The sequence below is a fragment of the Hyperolius riggenbachi genome, chromosome 7 (assembly GCF_040937935.1).
Source record: "Hyperolius riggenbachi isolate aHypRig1 chromosome 7, aHypRig1.pri, whole genome shotgun sequence".
Lineage (NCBI taxonomy): Eukaryota > Metazoa > Chordata > Amphibia > Anura > Hyperoliidae > Hyperolius > Hyperolius riggenbachi.
This window is the reverse complement of record NC_090652.1, coordinates 126627801-126650569: the sequence shown is the minus strand read 5'-3', so window position 1 is coordinate 126650569 and position 22769 is coordinate 126627801. Positions and strand designations below refer to the sequence as shown.

Genomic DNA, 22769 nt, shown 5'->3' with positions numbered 1-22769 from the left:
GAGCAGTAGTACAGAAGTTTTCCCTCAAGCCCGGGCGGCTCCGTACTACTGTGCAGGCATGAAGTGTCCTGCATTGTGCGGCTACGCTTGTTTACGGATGGGTGCGTGGCTCCTCCACAAGAACTTGTTGAGGGGATTCAGGGGGTCCCAGCGCTGGGTTGGTGGAGGCGAAGGGGGCGGGCTTCCCTCTACTGAGGTAAGTATCTAAATAGGGCACCTTTTTACTTTAACATAATCTGTTGGGAAGGTTACAGTAAGAAAAATAAATGGAACTATGTAAGCATATATAAAATTAAGAAAACAGTTTGTTAGTTAATGTGCCAGTTCAATATTTTTCTTGACGTTTACTTCCTACTAGATGTATTTCAAGGTCCTGCATGCTGTTAACATCAATGATTCATTGTACACAGCTTTGTAAGTCAGATGATTCCAGCAATTCTTACATTTTGTGGATGTTTGGAAGCTGAGTCAGTGTGCTCAGGATCTGACAAAGGGAAATACTTCAGAATGCTAATCCTTGAAGAAACTACTGTGCAAATATAAAGAGTATCACACACAGTACTCAGCCTGTTGTTTGTACACAGCTTTGCCTCACTGGGCATCTCTGTGTAACACAACACCCATTTATGGGAAGGTCAAACAAATCATTTATTTTTTTACATCCAAGGTTCAAAACTTTATTGAAATAGCGTTTCCTAGACAATTTAGTTATAAAACGAGTATGGCATTGAAATGGATCATTGCACTTTGTTCATTTGAAGCTTATCTTTTCCATGGTGTTTCCTTATGAGTCATGAACAAACTATTTATCACATTCTTAAATTCTTCAATGGTTCTGCCTTTCCCTAATCATTCATACCAGAAATGCTTGTTCTGAAGTATCAGTTACATTTAACCTACTGCGCTCCCCGTTTCACACAGCCATTCATTTTTTCTGTGTGCGAGTAAGATAATGATTCTGAAGTAAATAAGAACTGATAATATACAGTTCAGTGACAATATTACTTTATCTTTATGCCATGATGTTATTATAAGTACAGTAACTATGGTGTTATTACTTATGTTCTCAAAGCACATGCTTCAACTGCAATTTCACCGCCACTAGCTCACTGAGCTCTAAGGCCCGGTTCACATCTGCGGTTTGGGCCAAAATGGATCCGGTGAGAGGATCCAGTGTCCGCTTTACCGGATCCGCCGGATGGCTCAGTCCGTGGCCTGTTCACATATTGAAAACAGATCTGATCAATGATTGATCGGATCCGTTTTCACTCATACATACCTAATCTTGTGCAGCAGCCGGCGGTAGAGGCTTCCTCTTCTTCCGCTGTGATTACACAGCGCGTCATGTGACTAGTCACATGACGCGGAAGAAGACGGAAGCCTCTACCGCCGGCTGCTGCACAAGATTAGGTATGTATTTAGCCTCCCTAGCCCACCCGCACGGCTGCTGCACCCTCCCCTCACCCTCCCGTCGCTCAGGACCGCGTCGGCCCATGCCCCATCACCTGTGGAACGGTCCGTTTCTTCACTAGTGTGAAGAAATGTTCAGTTTCCCATTGCCCCCAATGCTGCAGTATTTTTTTCCGGGATCCGTTCCGCTAGGCAGAAAGGTCTGGAAAATTAGGGCCTGCGGCATTTTTTGGATCCGGGGGCGGGAACGTACGGAACGTACCCGTACCAACGGACGCGTGTAAATGGATCCATAGGTTAACATTGGATCCATTTACATCCATTCCGTTTGTACAGTATACGTTCCGCTTACGTTCCGGAAAAAACGCTGATGTGAACCGGGCCTTAGCAATATTCATTATGATCTCATATGACCCAGGCAAGAGTTGGAAACTTATGTTTGCTTTCTTAGTTTTGTTCTCCATTGTTCTCTACGTTTGGAGACTTCAGGTAAAGTAGGCACTTGTGACAGTTTGTATCTCTGCATTTTTGGCTTGTGGAGCAAAGTACATTGGGTATTATAGGACACTTGAAGTGAGAGGGATATAGAGGCTGACATATTTATTGCATTTTAAAGAGAACCTGTACTGTGGAAATCTTACATAAATAAACGTACCAGCCTGTTTGTAGTCTTCTCCTAGCCCCCTCTGTGACATTTTCACCGCTTCTCGCTGCTTACTTGGTGATAAAATCACTGTTTTATTCATTGTTTTTGTAAACAATGAAGATGGCCGCCAAACAGGAAATACATCATCAAAGCAGGTGCCCATTTGCAGTGGCTCCTCTCAAGCCTGACTTGACTGCTGGAATGTTACTGCCACTTGTTGCCTTAGCTGCTTGTCTGGGCTTTGAACTGATCTTTCTGCACTCACAGCTGTTCACAAGGTCACAGCTACACAGAGCCTGCAGGGGGCATGGAGGGGGTGTGCATAATTGTCCCTATCACATCAGAGGCAGTGCATTCCTCCCTGGGTCAACAAAGCTTGACAAAGGAAAGAAGATTAGATATATTACAGAGACAGTGCAACTAGAAAAGGCTGCATTAATCCAGACCATATTACATCATGTATAGGAACTTATAGAATAGAAGAAATAAGGCTGAAAAGTTTGTTCCAGAGTCTGTTTAAGCAATAACAGTTGCCTGACTGTCCTGCTGATCTTTCAGGCACCAGTAGTGTCTGAATCACACATGTGAAACAAGCATGAAGCAAATTTAGTCAGACTTCAGTCAGAAACATCTGATCTCCATGTTTTTTTAGGGTCTATGCAGGGCAGTTTGTAGACATAGACAAGCCAGGCAGATGCCTAAGGTGACACATGCAGGAGGGGGCACCACATAGCTATGCTTAGCAGTGTTTTATTGAATTCCTTTACAACAACTGCAGTGTTCTCCCCAGAATTTTTTTCCAGCCGGGTGGCTTGAAAAAGTAGCCGGGTGGCATGAAAAAGTAGCCGGGTGGGTTGAGATGAAAATGCAGGGCAACTCTTACAGCATAGGAGGAGGTGAGCCGATGACAGCCGGGTGGTCACCAAATCTAGCCGGGTGGAGCACCCGGCTAAAAAAGCCTGGGGAGAACACTGAACTGATAGTTCTCTTGGATTTCTAGGACAACTAATTAATGTAAGGTACAGTCTTTCTATTTGCAAGATTGAAAGGGGGGGAGGGATTTGAGGCGCCTTTACACCTATGGCTAAAAGTATTAGAGGCTCTATCAGCCGGACAGCCAGGCAATTTGCATTGTTTAAATGGAAATAAATATGGCAGTTTCCATATTCCACTTCGGGTGTCCTTTAAAACAAATATTTTACAGGGGTCTTGTTTTATCAGGTCATTCACAAACAAGAATGTGTCATTAATAGCTTGAGGTTCTGTTATAGAGGTGCTGTTTCTGACTTGAGGTGATTTATACAATTACTATATGGACTGTTACTAGTAAACTTGTTCTCTGTATTCTTCATGCTTTTAGGAAGACTTAATACACCTCGGAGCAAAATTTTCTCCATGCATGAGACAAGACCAGCAAGTATACAACTTAATTCAAATGAAGAGAGAGAAAGAGAAACACTCTGCCTGCTGTGTGAGAAATGATAAATCTGGCTGTATCCAGACCTCAGAAGAGGAGTGCTCGGTAGGACATTGACAGTCTCAGCTTAGGCATTGTTACACAACAAATGAATGACCGGCTTCTAAAACAGTATTGTGCCAGGTTCACAAATATATATTGCACCTTCTGGAATAAGTGGAACCTCAGGTTCCCTAATAGCAGTCTACAAAATGGTTAACAATAAGCATAAGACTGGAAGATAGGTGGATGGACAAACAATGTGGGTGATGATCTGGGTGGGGGAGTCTATAGAGTGTTCAGATTAGGTTGAGATCCATGCAGGGCTGCGGAGTTGGAGCAATTTTGGGTACTCAGAGTCGGTGGTTTCAATAAACTGAGGAGTCGGATTCGGATGATTTTTGTACCGACTCCACAGCCCTGGATTTATGCAATGTGGGTAGATAAAGACACCTTATCACTGTTTGTTTGTTTTTTCTTTTAATACAATTATGCTAGAGTCCATTAAAGATCAAATCAAGTAAACCCCACTTAAAGTGGTCTGAAACTCAGCAATTCCTCTTTGTTCTAAAAGATTATTTACAACCTTAAACCTGCTACCACTAAAAAAAATGTAGCAGAACAGCATTCAAACAGTTAAACACAGCACTTTGTTCTTCAATGGAAAGCTCCTTCGGCTTACAAGAGGTGATAACATTATGTTTTGTTTACGTTCCTCTGTTGCTACAATTAGTTACGGCCAGCCACGTGCTTGCTGAATTGGAACTATATTGAGCTGACAAGCAGACATACGAGAAATTTTCACTAGATAGCTACTGTATTTACATATTAAAATCTATGAATAAAATGCAATGGCAGCTTTCAGAGCAGGTAAACTGTACTTTGGGAACTTGTAATTTGTAAACACTTGTTTACAAATTACCAAGTGCGATAAAACTCTGATATAACATTCAATAAAAATGTGTTTTCCTACTTTTTATTGCCCATTCAGTTACCATATTTGCTTTTATGCACAAGTAATATTGTCCATTAACAAATTACAAGGTCCGAAAGTACAGTTTATCGTCTCTGAATACTGTCATTACATTTTATAGCATAGCTGCTGTATTTATATATTAAAATCTATAAAGTGCACACATAAGAGAAGCAGAGATAGCTGATAGAAAGTTTCAGCACTTTTAATGCTCACTTAATGTATCGGACAATGGAATGTAAACAAAAGATAATGTTATCACCTCTTTGGATGAGGCCAGAAGCTGCCCTCTGAAGCAAGGAGCTTTCCACTGAAGAACAAACTGTTTAAAATTTGCCTCATTGCATGATTGTATCTGTTACTCATTTTAATACTACATAGCTAAATAAAAACCTTGAAATGACATACATTTGTTTTGTTTCTTTTGCATCAACCAGTATAGTGAATATTTCCTCCCATTTTATTGCAGTCTACTCTGGCTGTGTGGGTGAAATGGCCGACTCATTCCAGTACTCCACTCCTGGCAAACAAAAGTGAAAGACAGTATGGATCAGTATGTCGTCAAGATCCCAGGTAGGTGTGATGTGTAAGTGTGAGTATTCTAATGGAAAAGCACAGCTTACCATAGGCACTAGCCTAGACTGTGATTCCTAATCCTGACAGCAGTCCCAAGTACTACAAGCCAGAAATAGTCCCATCCCAACACAAGTTAACAACATTCAAAATAAAGTGGTCATTAAAGCGCGTAAGCCTTTGACCATTCTCTGTGTTTTGATATACCTACTTGGTCTAGGACCATAAACTTACATGGGATCAGAGTCCGCGCATATGCTTTAACAGATTTGGAGATAGTATGCACCCTGGGATTTATGGGAACATGAGGTGAGAGGCATAAGACAGTTGCCATATTTATTTCTTTTTAACAATACCAGTTGCTTAGCAGTCATGGAGATCTTTTTGGCTTCGGTAGTACCTGGATCACACACCTGAAATATGTGTGTGGCCTATTCAGTCAGATATCAGTCAGAGCATCTGATCTGCATGCAGTAGTGTGCAGTAAACTGTGATATGGTGGAGCAGATTTCTCAAAACCAGTGCAAAGAGACTGGAGTAAATCTGGTCCAAAGCAGGTGCAGAAGTGGAGTTCAGAATCCTTGGTCTGAACATCTGCTCCATTTTCCTACCAGTTCTGATTCTGTTTTCCTTGTGCTGGTTTTGATGAATCTTCCTCCTATATTGTGTTGATGAAAGCTGACATTCAGATGATGTCCCCTCGCACTGAGGAGTATTATTATTGATTTATAAAGCAACAACATATTCCGTGGCACTGTACAAAGTAAAAAAACGAACGTGGGGTACATAATAATACAGACAAATGGAAAACACCAATATGCAAAATATATAATTGGTGACAAAATACAGAATCGATACAAAATACAGAATTGGTAACAAAACTAACATGATGAATAAAATGTATAATGAATTGCAAGACACAAAAGGAGTAGAGAGCCCTACCCTTGCCTGCTTACAATCTAAATGTATTGTCCTAGCGGCGGTCTGCTGGGTGCTGGGAGAAGCCAAGAGACGTGGTGGTGTAATTTGGGGTCTGACTATTGCCGGCACCCAGATTACAGTGGGACAACACGTTCATGGCTGTGGAGCCTTAGCATTATAGCTATAGTGATATTCATATCCCGAACTGCGCGGTGGCCAAGGCACCGAAATGATTTGCTTCGGCCGAGAAGTGCAGGTGGGTGAGGTGTGCTGCATCATTTATTAGCCTGGGAAGTGATGCTTTACCTTCAGTCCTGGAATGAGCCCAGCTACAGGAGAGTGTTAAGTATTTATTGTTACTTTTTTACCACATGGAGACCACATGCTCTGACACGTCTCTGGCTGCATGACAATTATGGGGCAATAATTCACCAAGTGATGAGGCAACAATAAAGATTACAGCGCTCAGCTTTGTTTGTGATTATTTTATAGGAAACGTCAGAAATGTATACTGGGTTTGTTATTTTAACATGGATTTATTAATTATATATATGGAATGTTCTTATTATAATAATAATAATAGTAAATTTATATTTTAGGTTTTGTGCCGAACCAGCTTCAGTGCCTCCACATGAATGGCCTGATGATATCACAAAATGGCCGGTGGGTAGTTTTGTGTGACTTTTGCAGAAATAGTCAGTTTTAAACAGTACTTGTGGAAATGATATGTAGAAAATGCCAAGCTGAATAAGAGTCTCTGGGCCACATTCCTTTACACCCCGCCCCCTTTCCTTCCCCACAAGTATTTGATTCACAAATCAATAGGCTGCTCCAGCCACAAATAATCACACCCATTTGTACAATATGCACTCTCCCATCTTTTACTGCAGTGCGGAAATGCATTACAACTGGTAACTCATGTATATCCGCTGCCTGTTATTAAAAGTGTTGTACATATTATTTGGGCAAATCATTATTAGTGACAGTGCAGTAAAACCCCTGTTATCTGGAACTCAAGCAGACATTAGTCTCAACCAATCTGCATGCCTGAGGGTAGAACTGGGGCGGAACTTCAACCTTTTGCAAAGTGTTGCGCAGCAGAAGCGACTTACCAAACATCAGCGGGCTGTCTTCTACACTTCCTTCCGCTCCCAGCAGCTTTCTTGCATACATGTACTGGTCCCAGTGTGTCATCTGACCAGCATCGGGTTTAGGAGCCGTACATGGAGGACACAGTAAAGCCGCTGGGAGCTGCAGGAAGTGTTGAAGTTAGCACCGGGAGGTTTGGAAAGTCACTTCTGTTGCGTACCTCTGCACAGGGGGAGGTTAGTAGTGTAATTTTAGTGCCAGTTGCTTGACTTCTCACGCAACTGGCAAGCACACATGTCCAGCATCAGGCAATCCCTACCTGTGCCGAATATTAGGGGTTTTACTGTAATATGTTTCTATTCTTCACGTACTATAAACACAAACACCCCTGTCTGGATCCTGTATGATTTCTCTTGTCACACTCTGCAGAAATACTTACATTTCCTATGCCACTCTATGTTTTCATTCATTGGCATGCCCTACATATTCAGCATCATTTAACCTACACAGGATCTCAGAACACTCATATGGTCCTATAGAGGCTTATTTACAACAAGGAAAAACTTACAATCCATAAATATGATATACTAGTGCATCTCAATAAAGTAGAATATCAGCGACAAGATTATGTATTATCATTTATTATTTCAAGTGTTTATTTCTTTTCATTTTGCTGAATATGGCCTGCAGGTAATGAAAACCCCAAATTCAGCGTCTCAAAAAATTAGAATATTGTGAAAAAGTTTAATATTGTCAACTCATGCCACTAAGTTAATTAGCCCACAACATTTGCAGAGGTGACCTGAGCCTTTAAGTGATATTTCAGTCTGGTTGAGTAGGCCAGGCAGTAGGACATGTATGTATACAGACTGCGTATTGAGGCATATACAGTAAATGACTAATGTATGTGCCAATTTCCTACTTTATAATGACTTTTTAGCTTTGAACCTTGTATATGGATTAACTGTTGTTACATTCCTGCAGGTGTGTACTAATAGCACAAATGGGAGTTACCCTAATCATCTTCATATGAACTGTGACATAACAGGCAGGCCCTGTTGTATTGGAACAAAAGGAAGGTAAGATGTGTTTCAGACACACTGCAATGATTTACTAACAAAATGTAAAGGTGAACATGCTACAATGGGCATACATACATTCACAAAGAACAGCTGTGTGCATGCATGGCGTGACCTGTGGTGGCTGGGAATTCTATAAACTAAACTTCACAAAGGCCATGTTCACAGTGGTGTGTTGTCGGACAATTGATCACATTTCCAGTGTGATGCAATTATATTGTAATGGTATGTTCACGACAGTCTGTTACTAGTGTGGTGCTGCGGATCTGTTAGGCAATGCATGCAGTGTGTTACTGCATAACCCGAGCGTTAACAGTGGCAGTTAATGTACTGTATGCTTTACTGCATGCATTGCACCACGTGTATAATGTGTGATGCAATATTTCCCCTCCGCTGCATTGCTTTCCTATTTTTCAAGAGAATACAACGCAACACCCCACTGGAAGCGTAGCCTAAAAGATCCTCTCTTATGTAATCAATAACCAAATATTATGTAATGTACAAATAATGTCTAAGCATTATTTAGGAGCTGTGTAAGCATTTTCCCACGGTTCATGTAAAATATCAGAGCCAAAAGCTCTGCTTTACTATATGTAAGTTTTAAGAGTGACGAGCCAGCAGTGACTGGCATACAGTGTGGATATTGAGCGGCGGGCAGCTTTTTATTGTAGCGATGGTCTAGCGACAGGCGTGTGCGCATCTCCTGGGGGATCGAGGCAGCAGTGCCATAGTGCTGAAGGACAGCTCCATGGGACACAAACCTCACTTCACATCGCTCGGGTTACAGGAGCATTGCTAAAGCTAATAGCTATTATTATGAGTTATGCTCTTATCGCTCAGGTGAAGGCAGCCATTGTATTTGCCATTCTTGTCTAAAGCTACGACCATTGGAGGCAGAGGATCAGCAGGACAGCCAGGCAACTGGTATTGTTTACAAGGAAATAAATATGGCAGCCTCCATATCCCTCTCACTTCACTTGTCCTTTATAGTAGGGGGAAAAGTGGCATGATTCCCCAATGATTTAAACAAAGCCCAAAAATGGGGGAATGATTGATGAACCATTAGATTATATAGTCTACCGGGAGGCCCACATTTCACACAAAAAAATATCTTATAGCATGCGTCTAGTGGTCTAATCAATACTTCAGTCCTCATTCAAATATAAAACACACTGTAGTGTTCTATCGACATCTAGTGGTGCAATTTTAGAATTGCATTTTGGAATAATTTATCTTGTAGCAGCATCTAGTGCTAGGGCACAACATGTGGCAACCTAGCGCTTCTTATTAAAGAGTAACTGTCAGGCTGCAGAAGCTAATTTAAACCTCTATTCTCCTGTGTTAAACAGTTTAGAAGGAAGCCAAAAAGGCATTAGTGAAGATAAAAATCTCTCTTACCTTTGATGTGTGCTTATCAGCAAAGCTGTTAGACCCAAGAGGACGCAAGCCGCATACTATACTGCAAAGCATTCTGGGGCCCTCCCCTCGGCTGCTAATGAGACGTTACAGCAGCTTGTAATCAGTCCAGCGCATAGCACTGATAAATCTCCGGGCAGAGTACACTGCAGGAGTCAGCTATTGTTCCTAGCCACATGGCTCAATATTCACTGCACACTGTGTTATTCAGTACGAGCTTTTCTGTGATCAGGAAGCAGGCAGGACATGACGACACATTTGACAGAAAAACATGGAGCCTGCCATGAGCTGTGAGGAGCATCTATCTCTGCATATACTATATACAAATTCTGTGAAATCCAAACGTGGACAGTGAAATGCATATGTAATGTAAGTACAGCCAATCTTTAGCTACTGATATATGTGTTTATTTTCTCTGAGACCTTATACCTAACAGCTCCTCTTTAAACAGCCTAATTAGCTAGTATTTAATAAAAGCTAAGCTTTAGCACAGTTTTCTCAAAGCAGGGCTTCTATTGCCACAAAGTACTGAAAAATTAGTATATGTTATTTAGCCTTAGGTCAGACATACCTTTGTAGAAATATTCTCATTTGCTTTTGTCATTACTATTCATGTAAGCATTCAGCAACCAAAAAAGGTGGGACAACTAATAAACATAACTAATCAGGGATAACCTTTTTGTGCTTTTTTCGCTTGCTATGCAGTGGATAGTATTACACAGATAAGGTGAGGAAAAGATGTCAGGCAAGAATCGTTTTTTTGTTTTGTTTTTAGATGTTTGCTACTTTGTGCTAATCTGTTTTTCTCTCTTAAGCTGTAAAATCACATCAAGAGAATACTGTGATTTCATGAAGGGATATTTCCATGAAGAAGCGACATTATGTTCACAGGTACAGTGTGCCTTAAAGAGAATCTGTACTCTAAAATTCTTACAATAAAAAGCATACCATTGTTTTAATGATGTTCTCCTGGGCCCCTCTGTGCTGTTTCTGCCACTCCCTGCTGCATTCCTGGCTTTTAATTGCCAGTTTTAGACAGTGTTTACAAACAAAAGACATGGCTGTTACCAGCTTGTGATAGGCTGTGGAGAGGGTGTGTATAGCTTCTGCCAATAACAGCAGACAGCACATTCCTGCCTGAGCCCGACAGAGCCGATAGAAGAGAGAAGATTATATTATATAACAGAGATAACACAACCACTGTGCACCTAGAAAAGGCTGCAGTAAGCCAGACCACATTTGAGGTATAGGATAGAAGAAATAACGCTGAAAATTTTGTTACAGAGTCTCTTTAATGCTCTGGCGTTTGTGTGCAGGGTTCACATTCAGAGTTCAGTGTTAATGTACAGAGTTCAATGGAGATGATCAATGAAATGCCAATTTTTCTGAGTTGATGCAAATTTGGTTGCAATTTCTATGCAGATTGAAATTAGATCCATCAAAATCACTGCATTTGATTGGGCAGCATGGTGGCATAGTGGCTAGCACTCCTTCCTTGCAGTGCTGGGTCCTGGTTCAAATCCCAGCCAGGGCACTAGCTGCATGGAGTTTGTATGTTCTCCCTGTGTCTGTGTGGGTTTCATCCCACATCCCAAACACATGCAGATAAGTTAATTGGCTTCTCCATAAATTGGCCCTAGACTACGATACATACATTACAGACTACACGATACACACATAGCTATATGACTTTGGTAGGGATTAGATTGTGAGTCCCTCTGAGGGATAGTTAGTGACAAGACAATATACTCTGTGTAAGATGTCAGCCCAAAATAATACTAATAATAATACAGATTTCAACCTTGAAAATTTATCGATCCTCTGTAGTGTTCACTATGGAAATTATTTATTCTTTTTCTGCTATTATTTCTTGTCAGTTCAGTACATTTTCTTTAGAATTTGTATCTGCTAGTTATAGCTAAAATGCATCTATTTGCATTGCCTATACAGCGCAGCCATGTTTGAACCTCAAGGTACACATGTACAATCACTGTCGCCTCCATCTCTCGGGCAACAGTTCAGTTCTGCATACATTCCTTACCGTTATGTCTTTAGTGCAGGCTATTGCCAAAGTTACTTTTTTTTTTGCAAAATCTACATCCTATTTCCTCTCCTATTCTATGTGAACATGGGAGACAAAGGGCATTAGTAAGGCCTCTTTTCCACAAGCAGTTGATAGGCAGTGAAAAGCCACTCGAACTCTCACAACTGCTCACTGCTGCCTGGTAACTGCTTGCTGAGCACATAATTCAACTGCCTGTGGAAATGGGCCCTTACTAATTTTCTCAAAGGCTGAAGGACAGTGGAGAATGAAGGTGATCCTGAAAACCAGGACTATATTTATTTAAAAATGGTCTTCCACTCAAAAATGAAAGCTTGGTCATGTGACTGCAGTCACACCTAGGGCTTGATTCACTAAACCGTGATAACTCCTATCACCGCCGCCCTTGCGTTTTCACGCACAATTTCACGTTTTGTGCGCAATCGCAAACTTGCACATGAAAATGTGCAATTGCGCACGGAAACACACTCAAAATTGCACGCAAAAACGCTAGCGCAGCCGTGATATGAGTTATCACGGTTTAGTGAAGCAAGCCCCTAGAGTGAGAAATATTTGCAAGCAATTCAGGTTGTTTTTCATTTATCACACACGTTTCTCACTACCTGTGCACATGTAACTTGCGCAAACGCTATTTCACTGACTTTTTTAAAGCTCTCTATAATAAATAGGTGTACAGCAGTGGCGCCTGCTTTGGGGAGTAGGATCAGGGACCAATCACACCCGAATAGAGATGGCGACATGCTAATAATTTCATCTTGCTGGCACATATAATGCAGATTGTATGCAGGTTGGAGTTCTAACAAATGCAGCAGGAAATGCATTTGATTGGTCCACTTTCAAGATGCAATTTTCTTTGCATCAAATGTGCATGCAAGTTTGAATTATTTGCATCTCATTGATAATCTCTAAACTGGAATTGTTGACAATAGCAAAGAGCACATTAAAATTAACGTCCATGTTCTGCAATGTTCGCATCACAGCACTATTTTTAAAGAGGAACTTTAACCCCAGACTGAACTTCATCCCAATCAGTAGGTGATACCCCCTTTATCATGAGAAATCTTTACCTTAACAAATTATAAAATATTGTATAAAAAAAAATAAGCAATGGTATTCATTGTTATTTTCACGGCAGTTCCTCTTAAACATAAAGCAGTGCTCTTCCTAGTGCCTGCATGTGCAGCAGTTCGGATGTAGTTTGCACAGAATGCAGTCAGTAGTCACATTGACAACACAAGATTATAAATCCTGGGATTTTAACTCATGGGCTAAGCTGTGTAAATGGGATCTGGGGTACAGGGTGTACCAAACAGTCATCTCCTTCTGGGCCTCCTAAAGGCATGTGTGCCACTGGTGTTGTGTTATGCTTCATCTATGTGCTCGCTATCTCATGCAGGTGTTTGTATACATTGTATGCTATTCACACTGTTTTGCAATCCACTTCCTTGTTCCCAGGTACATTGCATGGATGATGTGTGTGGTCTACTACCATTTCTGAATCCAGAGGTTCCAGACCAGTTTTACAGGTTATGGCTTTCTCTGTTCCTACATGCTGGGTATGTTTTACACTCCTTTGAACTACAATGAATATATCTTATGGACATGCTTTTAGAAGTATGGTATCTTTTTTAAATTAGACTTAAACTGGGGCCACAAGAAAAAAAAAGTGTACACACACACACACACCTCTCCTATAGGCAAGTCTTACATAACTGCACATAACTTTCTGTTATAGAAATCTATGTACCCAAGACCTGGCACTTTTGTATTGTTACAACCCTGTTGTCATGCCCCAGACTCTTCCCCATTGCAGGAGATGAAATGTAGTCACATGGTTCAGAGAGCTGACAAAACTCTTTAAATACTACCAGAAAGGAAATGGGGTGAGGCCTCTTTCACATCTAAAATTGTAATCGCAAACGCAAGCGTCTTGCGATTTTGTGAGACATTTTTCCCCCTCCCGGCGCTGCACTGCGCGCTTTTCCACAATGGTTTTGTCATTCACTCCCTGACGCAAGACAGGAAGTAAACTCTTTAACCACTTGCCGACCGCACGCTTATACCGTGCGTCGGCAAAGTGGCAGCTGCAGGACCAGCGACGCAGTACTGCGTCGCCAGCTGCAGGCTGATTAATCAGGAAGCAGCCGCTCGTGCGAGCGGCTGCTTCCTGCCAATTCACGGCGGGGGGCTCCGTGAATAGCCTGCGGGCCGCCGATGGCGGCTCGCAGGCTAAATGTAAACACAAGCGGAAATAATCCGCTTTGTTTACATTTGTACGGCGCTGCTGCGCAGCAGCGCCGTAAGGCAGATCGGCGATCCCCGGCCAATCAGCGGCCGGGGATCGCCGCCATGTGACAGGGGACGTCCTGTCACTGGCTGCACAGGACGGATAGCGTCCTGTGCAGCCCGGATCTCCCGGGGGAGCAGGTAGGAGAGGGAGGGGGGAGAATGTCGCCGCGGAGGGGGGCTTTGAGGTGCCAACCCCGCAACATGCCTGCAGGTAGGAGCGATCAGACCCCCCTGCACATCATCCCCATAGGGGGAAAAAAAGGGGGGCGATCTGATCGCTCTGTGTGGCCGCGGATCTGTGCTGGGGGCTGCAGAGCCCACCCAGCACAGATCCAAACAAACAGCGCTGGTCCTTAAGGGGGGGTAAAGGGTGGGTCCTCAAGTGGTTAAATCGGAAAAGAATAAATACAATGTACGAAAAACGTGAAAGCAAACGGCGCATAAAGCGGTTTTGTGAGCGTTTAACGCTCTTCCTATACTTTCCTTTATGGTAAAAACGCCCCAAAAATGGTACAGACACTGCTTTGTGGACCGCAAAGCGGACACAACGTGCTGATATGAACCTTCTCATAGAGATTCATTGCACAAGCGTTTTGTGGGTGATTTTGAAAATCGCCTGCCCTGTAAAAAAGGGCAAAAACGCCCCTAGTGTGAACGAGCCCTCAAAGTGCACCTGAAGTGGATTCAATTACCTCAGTAGTAGTAAGCCTCTGGATGGTCCAGAGTCTTCCCAGATCTTCCTGCAGGCCACCATTCCAGCACTGGGTCTAAGCTTGTCAATGCTTCTCGTGGCTGCGTCCCACCGTGTATGAGCATATCCCTACTGGGCATGCATGACTACAGTCCAGGCATGCCTAGTAGAATGAAGCACAGCTTTTTCCTCCATGCATGAGTGGCTTTGTTCTACTGGGTGTGGGCCGGCCATACTTGCACATGCCCAGTACGAATGTGCTTGTACAGGGGCAGGTGCATAGCCACAAGAAGAAGATGGTCCTGGGCAGCAGTGATCCTCTCAAGGAGAGGCTTAGGTAACTATCTAACTTTTAACCTTTTCTTTTGCACAGGTTTGCTTTAGGCTTCTTGCGCACAGGGTCGTTACAGGCGCACGTTAGTGCAGCCTGTAACGCTCCCCCAACGCACAGCAATGTAACACAAGTGGGCTGTTCACACTGCCCACGTTGCGTTACATTGTAACGCAGCAAAGTGCTGCATGCTGTGCATTCTATGCGGCTAAGCCGCGTTAGACTGTTTGCACATGCTCAGTCATGTTGGGGAGGAAGGGAGAGCGGCCAGGCACATGGCTAATTAATATTCACTACACGCAGTGACGTGCAGTGTTTACTTCCTGGAGCGGCCGCTCTGTGCGGCGATTGGCCGGGCGGGACCACGTGATGCCGCATGCGTCCAAGAGTACGCATCACGGACGCCAGAGTGAGCTGCACAACGTGGCTCACTCCGACGTCCACGCCAGAGAGCACCAGGCGTAGCGTTAGGGGCACGTTATGTGCCCTATAACGTCCCCTAAACGCAACATCCTGGTGTGTCACTAGCCTTAAAGTACACCTGAACTGAGAGGAATATGGAGGCTGCCATATTTATTTCTTTTTAAGCAATACCAGATGCCTAGCTGTCCTGCCGATCTTTTTTGCTGCAGTAGTGTCTGAATCACACACCTGAAACAAGCATACAGCTAATCCAGTCAAGCTTCAGTCAGAAACATCTATTCTGCATGCCTGTTCAGGGTCTATGGCAGATCAGGCAACTGCTATTGTTTAACGCATACATTTGAAATCGGTGCCGGTAGACTTAAGCGCAGGATACAGCCGGTATATGGCTGATCCTGCTGCTGCACAAGTCCGGGCCGTGTTAATTACTATTCCCCCTCCAGGCCAACATGGATGGTGGGGAATGATATAATTCGGCTTCCCGCGATTGCTGGAGGTCGAATTATTGTGTTTTTAAGCAACTTCGGCTCCGTCTTCTGACGGCGCCAACGTTACTCACTAAGAGACGCTATACATGTGATTCCTATTATAGCCTATGGTGGCGACAGCTGCGCCCAAATCTAGCAGCGCTGAAAAGCACTGCTCCGTGTTTAACCATTTATGTTGCCTGGACGTGACTGTCACATCCAGGCGGCTGCTGTAGGGCTGCTGCACGCTCGTGTGCCCGCCCGTGCACGTGTGGTCCCCGTTAGCCCGGAGTTCAATGAATGGGAACATAGTTCCCATTCATTGATCTAAGTCCCCGGTAGAAAGACCGACGGCTTCTTATAAGAAACCGCCGTCTTTCTAACTAAAAAAAAATTTCCCATCCATCCTGGAAGTGAGCACTTCGCATCCAGGGCAAAAAAAAAAATAAAAAAAAAAAAAATCTTGTGGCTAAATAGTAAAACTAGATCTACATCAATTTTAATTTTTCTTAATATTCCTGTGAAAATGCATTTACAAAAGAATGAATTGTTAGCAAATTGTAAAGAAAGCCTAATTGGTGGTGGAAAAAAACAAGATATAGATCAATTCATTGTGATTAGTAGTGATAACTTTATTGGCGAATGAAAGGGAGGTGAAAATTGCTCTGATGCATAAGGTGAAAAATACCCGCGGGCTTAAATGGTTAAAGGAAACCTAACCTCCCCCCCCCCCCCCCCCCCCAAAAAATGAGTTTCACTTACATGGGGCTTCTACCAGCCCCCTGCAGCCATCCTGTGCCCTCGTAATCACTCACTGCTGCTCCTGTCCCCCGCCACCAACTAGTTTCATTTTTGCCGACTCTGAGTCGGCGGGCCAACACGCGTACCTTTTGCACACATTATTGCTGGTGCAGGAGGCTATTGCAGAGGTGAACACGTATCTTTGTAGGTGTTGCACTTGCACCTGAAACTAGCTGGCGGCGGGGGACTGGAGCAGCAGTGAGTGACTACGAGGACACACGATGGCTGCATGGGGCTGGTAGAAGCCCTAGGTAAGTGAAACTCATTTTTTGGGAGGGGTTTAGGTTTCCTTTAAAAGGAAATAAACATGGTAATCTCCATATCCCTCTCACTTCAGGTGTCCTTTAAGGTTTGTATTTGCATAATTAAGGGTGAATGGTAAGTTTGAGATTCAGGAGAAAATGAATTAATCCACACAAAAACATCAGCATCAATTAGAACCAACATTGTAAAATATCACAGCCCTGGTCTAAGTATGGTAACATTTTATATTTATACTTGAAACGATTACTAGGAGATTCTATTGAATCTTTAAAGAGGAACTCCAGTGAAAATAATTTAATATAAAAAGGTGCTTAATTTTTACAATAATTATGTATACATGATTTAGTCAGAGTTTGCTCATTGTAAAATCTTTCCTCTCCTAGATTCACATTCTGACATGTATTACATGGTGACATTGTTACTGTGGGCAGATTATGTAGCTGTTCTGGCTTTAACAGACAGCTATAAACAGCCATTTCCTGTGTGTGTCATTGTTACATTGTGGCAGTTTGCCCAGAGTACCGTATGGTACCAGAGCCTCTTGTGGGAGGGGTTTCAGCACAAATTCAGTCATACAGCGCCCCCTGATGGTCTGTTTGTGAAAATCATTATATTTTTCATGTAAAAGTGGGTATCGGCTACTGATTGGGATAAAGTTCAATTCTTGGTCGGAGTTTCTCTTTAAGAGTAGATGAATGGGGGTGCTTGATTAACTGATCCTACTATATATGGATGAATACAACAATGTTAATATTAGTTTGGATAGCTTTTGATATTAATGACCACATGTGAGAAGCTGTTTTTCATGAGTTTGTATTGGAATGTTTTGCAGCATCTTGCACTGTCTGGTTTCTGTCTGTTTCCAAATGACAATATTACGAGATCTGGAGAAGTTGGCAGGCTGGCACAGAATCTCTATCATCTACATTTTAAGTGGCATTACTGGGAATCTTACCAGCGCTATCTTCCTGCCTTACAGAGCTGAGGTAAGCTTGTGTTGGATTATTGGAAAGTGAACACTGCATTTTTAAATAACAAGTATAATCGCACCATTTTAGCCTTCACTCTTCGAGTGTAAATAAGTTAAGGGTTATGGAATATCTTATGTCTATGTGGAGAGAAAGAGCATCCAGATACCCCCAGCACACTCGCATTTGTATGAACAATAAGATAAGGTCTTCAGATATGTCCTACTGATGATTCATACTGTGATCTGATAGCTCATAAAATATATAGGGTATTTGTTGTCATCTTGTGTTGTGCTAACATTTCTTATTCACAGTATTATTTTCCCCCCAAAATGGTTGTTACCACAGCAATCATTCACTTTTAAACAGAAGCGTGCAAGATGTAAAATCTACGCCCAAGAACTTACAGGAGCACTTTTTAGGGCGTAAATTCTACGTCCAAAAACCTTAACCAGTTAATTAAAAGAGGACCACATGCTTTTAGGACCCTTACAGTGCTGATACCAGCTTCAAAGCTATCAGAATCAGCCAGATGTTTCAAAATGCAACTGCTCAAATAATAGTGTCCCATTGCTACCCAAATGTAATTCCATTGCCTACAATGCTTCAGGACGTTTTGCAATAAGTCAGAAGGAAGTCAATAGATCCTAAAGGGAACCTGAAGGGGAAAAAAGTGCCCAATTGTGGTACTTACCTCTGTAAAGGGAAGCCTCTGGACAATGCCTGCATTCAAAAGAAACTAAATAAAGAATAGAAGTAGAATAAACTACCTACCCATTCACCAGTTCATGAAATGATAGAAATGATGCAGGTGGGTCCAGCATTGTCATAGAAGGAGAGCTGATGAAGAATGGCGTTTGGGGTGAGAGACGATTGCTACATTCACCCAGCACTACATTCAGCATTACAGATAGGAGAGCATGACTAATTCTTCCTGACAATGCCAACAGGCACCCGGGGTCCATGGTAGAGTGGGGGCACCTGTGACTTTTCAGTAGTAAGCAATGTAAAATGTGTCATACAATTTCCGTTCAACCACATCCACTTCAGTTTTCCTTCTAACCTAACTGTAGAGATGACCTGATTGGGCTGGGCTATTTCCACTGGGGCCTGTGCAGTGGTGACAAGCGGACTTTCAGGGGTTCCACCCCTGGATCTCCTCTGCTGAAGACAGGGGGTAGCCTCTTTAGGATCCCCCTCCAAAGGTAAGTACCCTCTAGGACAGCTTTTCTCAACCTTTGTTCTCTAGAGGAACCCTTCAGTTCATTTTTACCTCTCACGGAACCCCTGCATTAGCGAAGGTATTTATTTTACAGTAGGTGTGGTCTTTAAAAGCGGGTGCAGCTAAAGACTTTTTATTTTTGTAATAGCCTCTATTCTGTGCTTCTCACTTACATGGCACACATATTTATGCCCTCCATTATTGTGCTCCCTGTTGTAGTTGCATGGTAGTAAAGTGTAATAAAAGTCTCATGATCATTGTGCCAGGGATGAACAAGTAGAGAAGCTAGAATTCAGGATGGGCAGAAATTGAGTGAAGTGGACACAGAGCAACCAGAGAGGTAATTTCGAGTTTGTCACCCAGCCACCTGAGGCAGCTAAACACCTGGTTGAGGAAGCCTGCTCTGGGACACTTTTTTCCCTTCAGGTTCACTGTAACATAAAAGTAAATTGATTGTGTGGGAATGTTGTCTGTGATGTCTCTCACTTTCTTCACCTGTTATTTTTATTTTACTTTATTAGGTTGGACCAGCCGGATCTCAGTTTGGAATCTTGGCCTGCCTGTTTGTTGAGCTCTTTCAAAGTTGGCAGATTCTGGCGCGACCATGGAGAGCCTTCTTCAAGCTGTTTGCCGTCGTCATCTTCTTGTTCACGTTTGGTCTCCTTCCATGGATTGACAATTTCGCTCATATTTCTGGCTTCATCAGCGGTTTCTTTTTGTCTTTGGCATTTCTCCCTTATATCAGTTTTGGCAAATTTGACTTGTATCGGAAAAGATGCCAAATCATCATTTCTCTGCTCATATTCTTTGGCCTTTTCTCAGGCCTAGTGGTTTTGTTCTATTTTTATCATATCAAGTGTGAATGGTGTGAGTACTTAACCTGTATTCCATTTACGGATAAGTTTTGCGAGAAGTATGACCTTGACGCACAACTTCATTGACACTTAATAGAGATCAGATTTTTATACAAACGATATTTTTAAAGACGTTTTCTATGTTTTAGAAAAATACGGTGTTACAATGTTATTAAAGGTACTGAAGGAATAACATAGCCATTCTATCCCACGAGGTGCTAAAATTCAGATTATTACTGGGTTGTTAACCATAATGGCACAACAATGGTCAAACAGTAACAGGTATACCGAAATGATCATTTTTTGCAGTGGGACTTTCAATTTTTTATCCATATTTTTATTAAAAAAACAAAGTATCTACTTAATGTGCACATTGTTAATTTAAACTGTATATATAGCATTTGTTAACCTTTGCAAAAAAATTTTTTGTCTCAGATGATTTTACAATCTGAAAACAGAGCTATTTGTTTCATTGTTCACTTTTATTGAACGATATTATGATGTCTCCTTGACTAATATTGCTACGTTTTTAAATATTTGTGCTGTAGGCAAATCTGCAGTCATTAAATGACAGGGTAGCGTTTTAGCTGCTCTGTCTGTAATAAAAAACAAAAACAAAAAGATGACTTGTGTAGATCACCTCTTTTACACATACGTTTGGGTATATTTACCAGATTTCTGTTATATATGGGCATATAATTATGCAGAACATTTTTCGTGGCACAAATGACTTGATTTTTCTTTTATTAAATTTTATTATTTAACAGGAAGTTGAAGTGGATATCTTTATTACACTGAAATTATGCAAACAATGTGATAAGACGCATATGCCATGGAAGTGCTATCAGTCGGCTCTTGCAACTCTCTTAGACAAACCACACACTAGGAGAGGCTCCCAAGAAGATAAAATAATTAAAATCATGTGAAGGTGGCTTACCTCAAAAGATGGCACCAATTATGGGATAAAAAAACTGTTAAATAGCACATGCCTCGTGCTATTAAACTTGTATGTTTTTTGTTCCATAAGTGGTGCTGTCTTTTGAGGTAAGTCACCTCATGTGATTTTAATCTTTTATTATTTTATCTTCTTGGACGCCTCTACTCCCCTGTGGCTTGTACACATCCCCCCTTCTGAGGGTTGACCTTCTCGAGCCTCAGGCCACTTAAAATGCACTTGAAACGAAGAGTATATAGTGGCTGCCATGTTTATTACCCTTTAAACAAGTATTCTGAACATGCAAAGTCTGAAAATATTTGTAACCATGCACACCCAGGATGCCCCCCTCCGAGGTTCCTGCACACAGCCATGATGGAGCATGTATGAAGGGGGTGTGTGGTGTGGACACAGCATGTGACCTTAAAGGGAACCTAAACTGAGAAGGATAAGGATGTTTCCTTTTAAACAATACCTGTTGCTTGTCGGTCCTGCTGATCTCTTTGCTGCAGTAGTATCTGGATCTCACACCTGAAACAAGCATGCAGCTAATCCATTCTGACTTCAGTCAGAGCACCTGATCTGCATGCTTGTTTAGGGACTGTGGCTAAAAGTAATAGAGACACAGGATTAGCAGGAGAGTCAGGCAACTGGTATTATTTTAAAAGGAAACATCTATATCCTTCTCAGTTTAGGTTCTCTTTAAGTGGTAAGCAGGGGAGGTCATAGCTCCAACATAGAGTATTTAGGGACACTATAGAAGCCCAAGGTATGGCCACCTCAATTCTTTTAGTTTCTTTGCGTGCAAACTCTAACCAGATGTGACAGCCCTTGTTAATCAATGAGCTGGTGCACATCTAAGTGCAGTTCTTGCATGCAGGAAAAAACTTGCTGCATGCAGCATAATATGGAACATCTGTTGTCAGCTAACTGTGGCTAATGTGCACGGAACACACATATTTAAAATGGAAAAATCGTCCACAAAAAACTGCAGGTGTTTTCCGTGGACCAAATATGAACCCTCCCGAAGACTTCTCTCACACAGGAGGCTGCGTGCATGTTAGGAAATTCAGGCTACAGGCCACAAGCACATTTCACTGCAATTACGAGCAACTGAATGGCAGTATTTGTACGCCCACATGACTTTTTTTTTTTAACACTCAGTGTATCCACATTGACATGGTGCATCTGAGCATGGCCACCCTCAGATGTGACTCCATAGGCGGGCTGCCTGTCCATCGCCTGGGTCAAGCGCTAAAAAGCTGGAAAGTGCATAGGAGCAGCTAACAAGCCTGCTGCAATCTTGGTGAAATAAGCCTTTTTTTGCATTTGCAGAGCTTCCCAAAGAAGTCATTAGGTGGAGCTCCAAACAAATATAATTTAATTTGCAGTAATGACTAGGGATGATCAACGAGATGCAAATATTTTCGAGTTCATGCAGATTTATGTAAATATTTATGCAAATATATGCAGCTTTAAAATGGACCAATCAAGCCCCACCCAGGTTTATGATTGGTCCATTTTCAAGCTGCATACATTTGCATAAAACTTTACATAAATATTACAACGCACTACTGTGAACGGAGACCTATATGATCTGCAGAACTCTCACTATAACGATAAAAAACTAAAATAAATCAAAGCCAACCAAAATACTGATGTTGTAATTCAACTTTTTTAATTCAATTCCACCAAAGGTTTCCCACTACAGCATACAGAAATAATTAATTGTATCCCCCAAAACCGCCTTAGTTAATAAGGCAATACAAAATGCAATGTAAAAAACATAACAACCTTCTAGCAACCAATTAGGTTTGAGCTTTTCTGAAAACAAATGCATAATGCAATGTGAAAATATAATAACCCTCTAGCAGCCAACTACTGATTACTTTATTTAGCA

General features: G+C 42.1%; 1 protein-coding gene across 2 annotated transcripts in view; it reads left to right on the top strand.

Moving 5' to 3' along the window:
* RHBDF1 (rhomboid 5 homolog 1) overlaps positions 1-20705 on the top strand; it is a 152113-nt gene extending 131408 nt beyond the window's left edge. For both annotated transcript variants that reach the window (XM_068244624.1, XM_068244623.1), the window contains 8 exons: positions 3417-3578; positions 4955-5058; positions 6579-6642; positions 8053-8147; positions 10379-10454; positions 13081-13181; positions 17724-17877; positions 19603-20705. In XM_068244624.1, the coding sequence (XP_068100725.1) occupies positions 3417-3578; positions 4955-5058; positions 6579-6642; positions 8053-8147; positions 10379-10454; positions 13081-13181; positions 17724-17877; positions 19603-20022 (1176 nt within the window). In that variant the 3' untranslated portion in view covers positions 20023-20705. The remainder of the gene's footprint in view (positions 1-3416; positions 3579-4954; positions 5059-6578; positions 6643-8052; positions 8148-10378; positions 10455-13080; positions 13182-17723; positions 17878-19602) is intronic.
* Positions 20706-22769: the final 2064 nt, after the last annotated feature.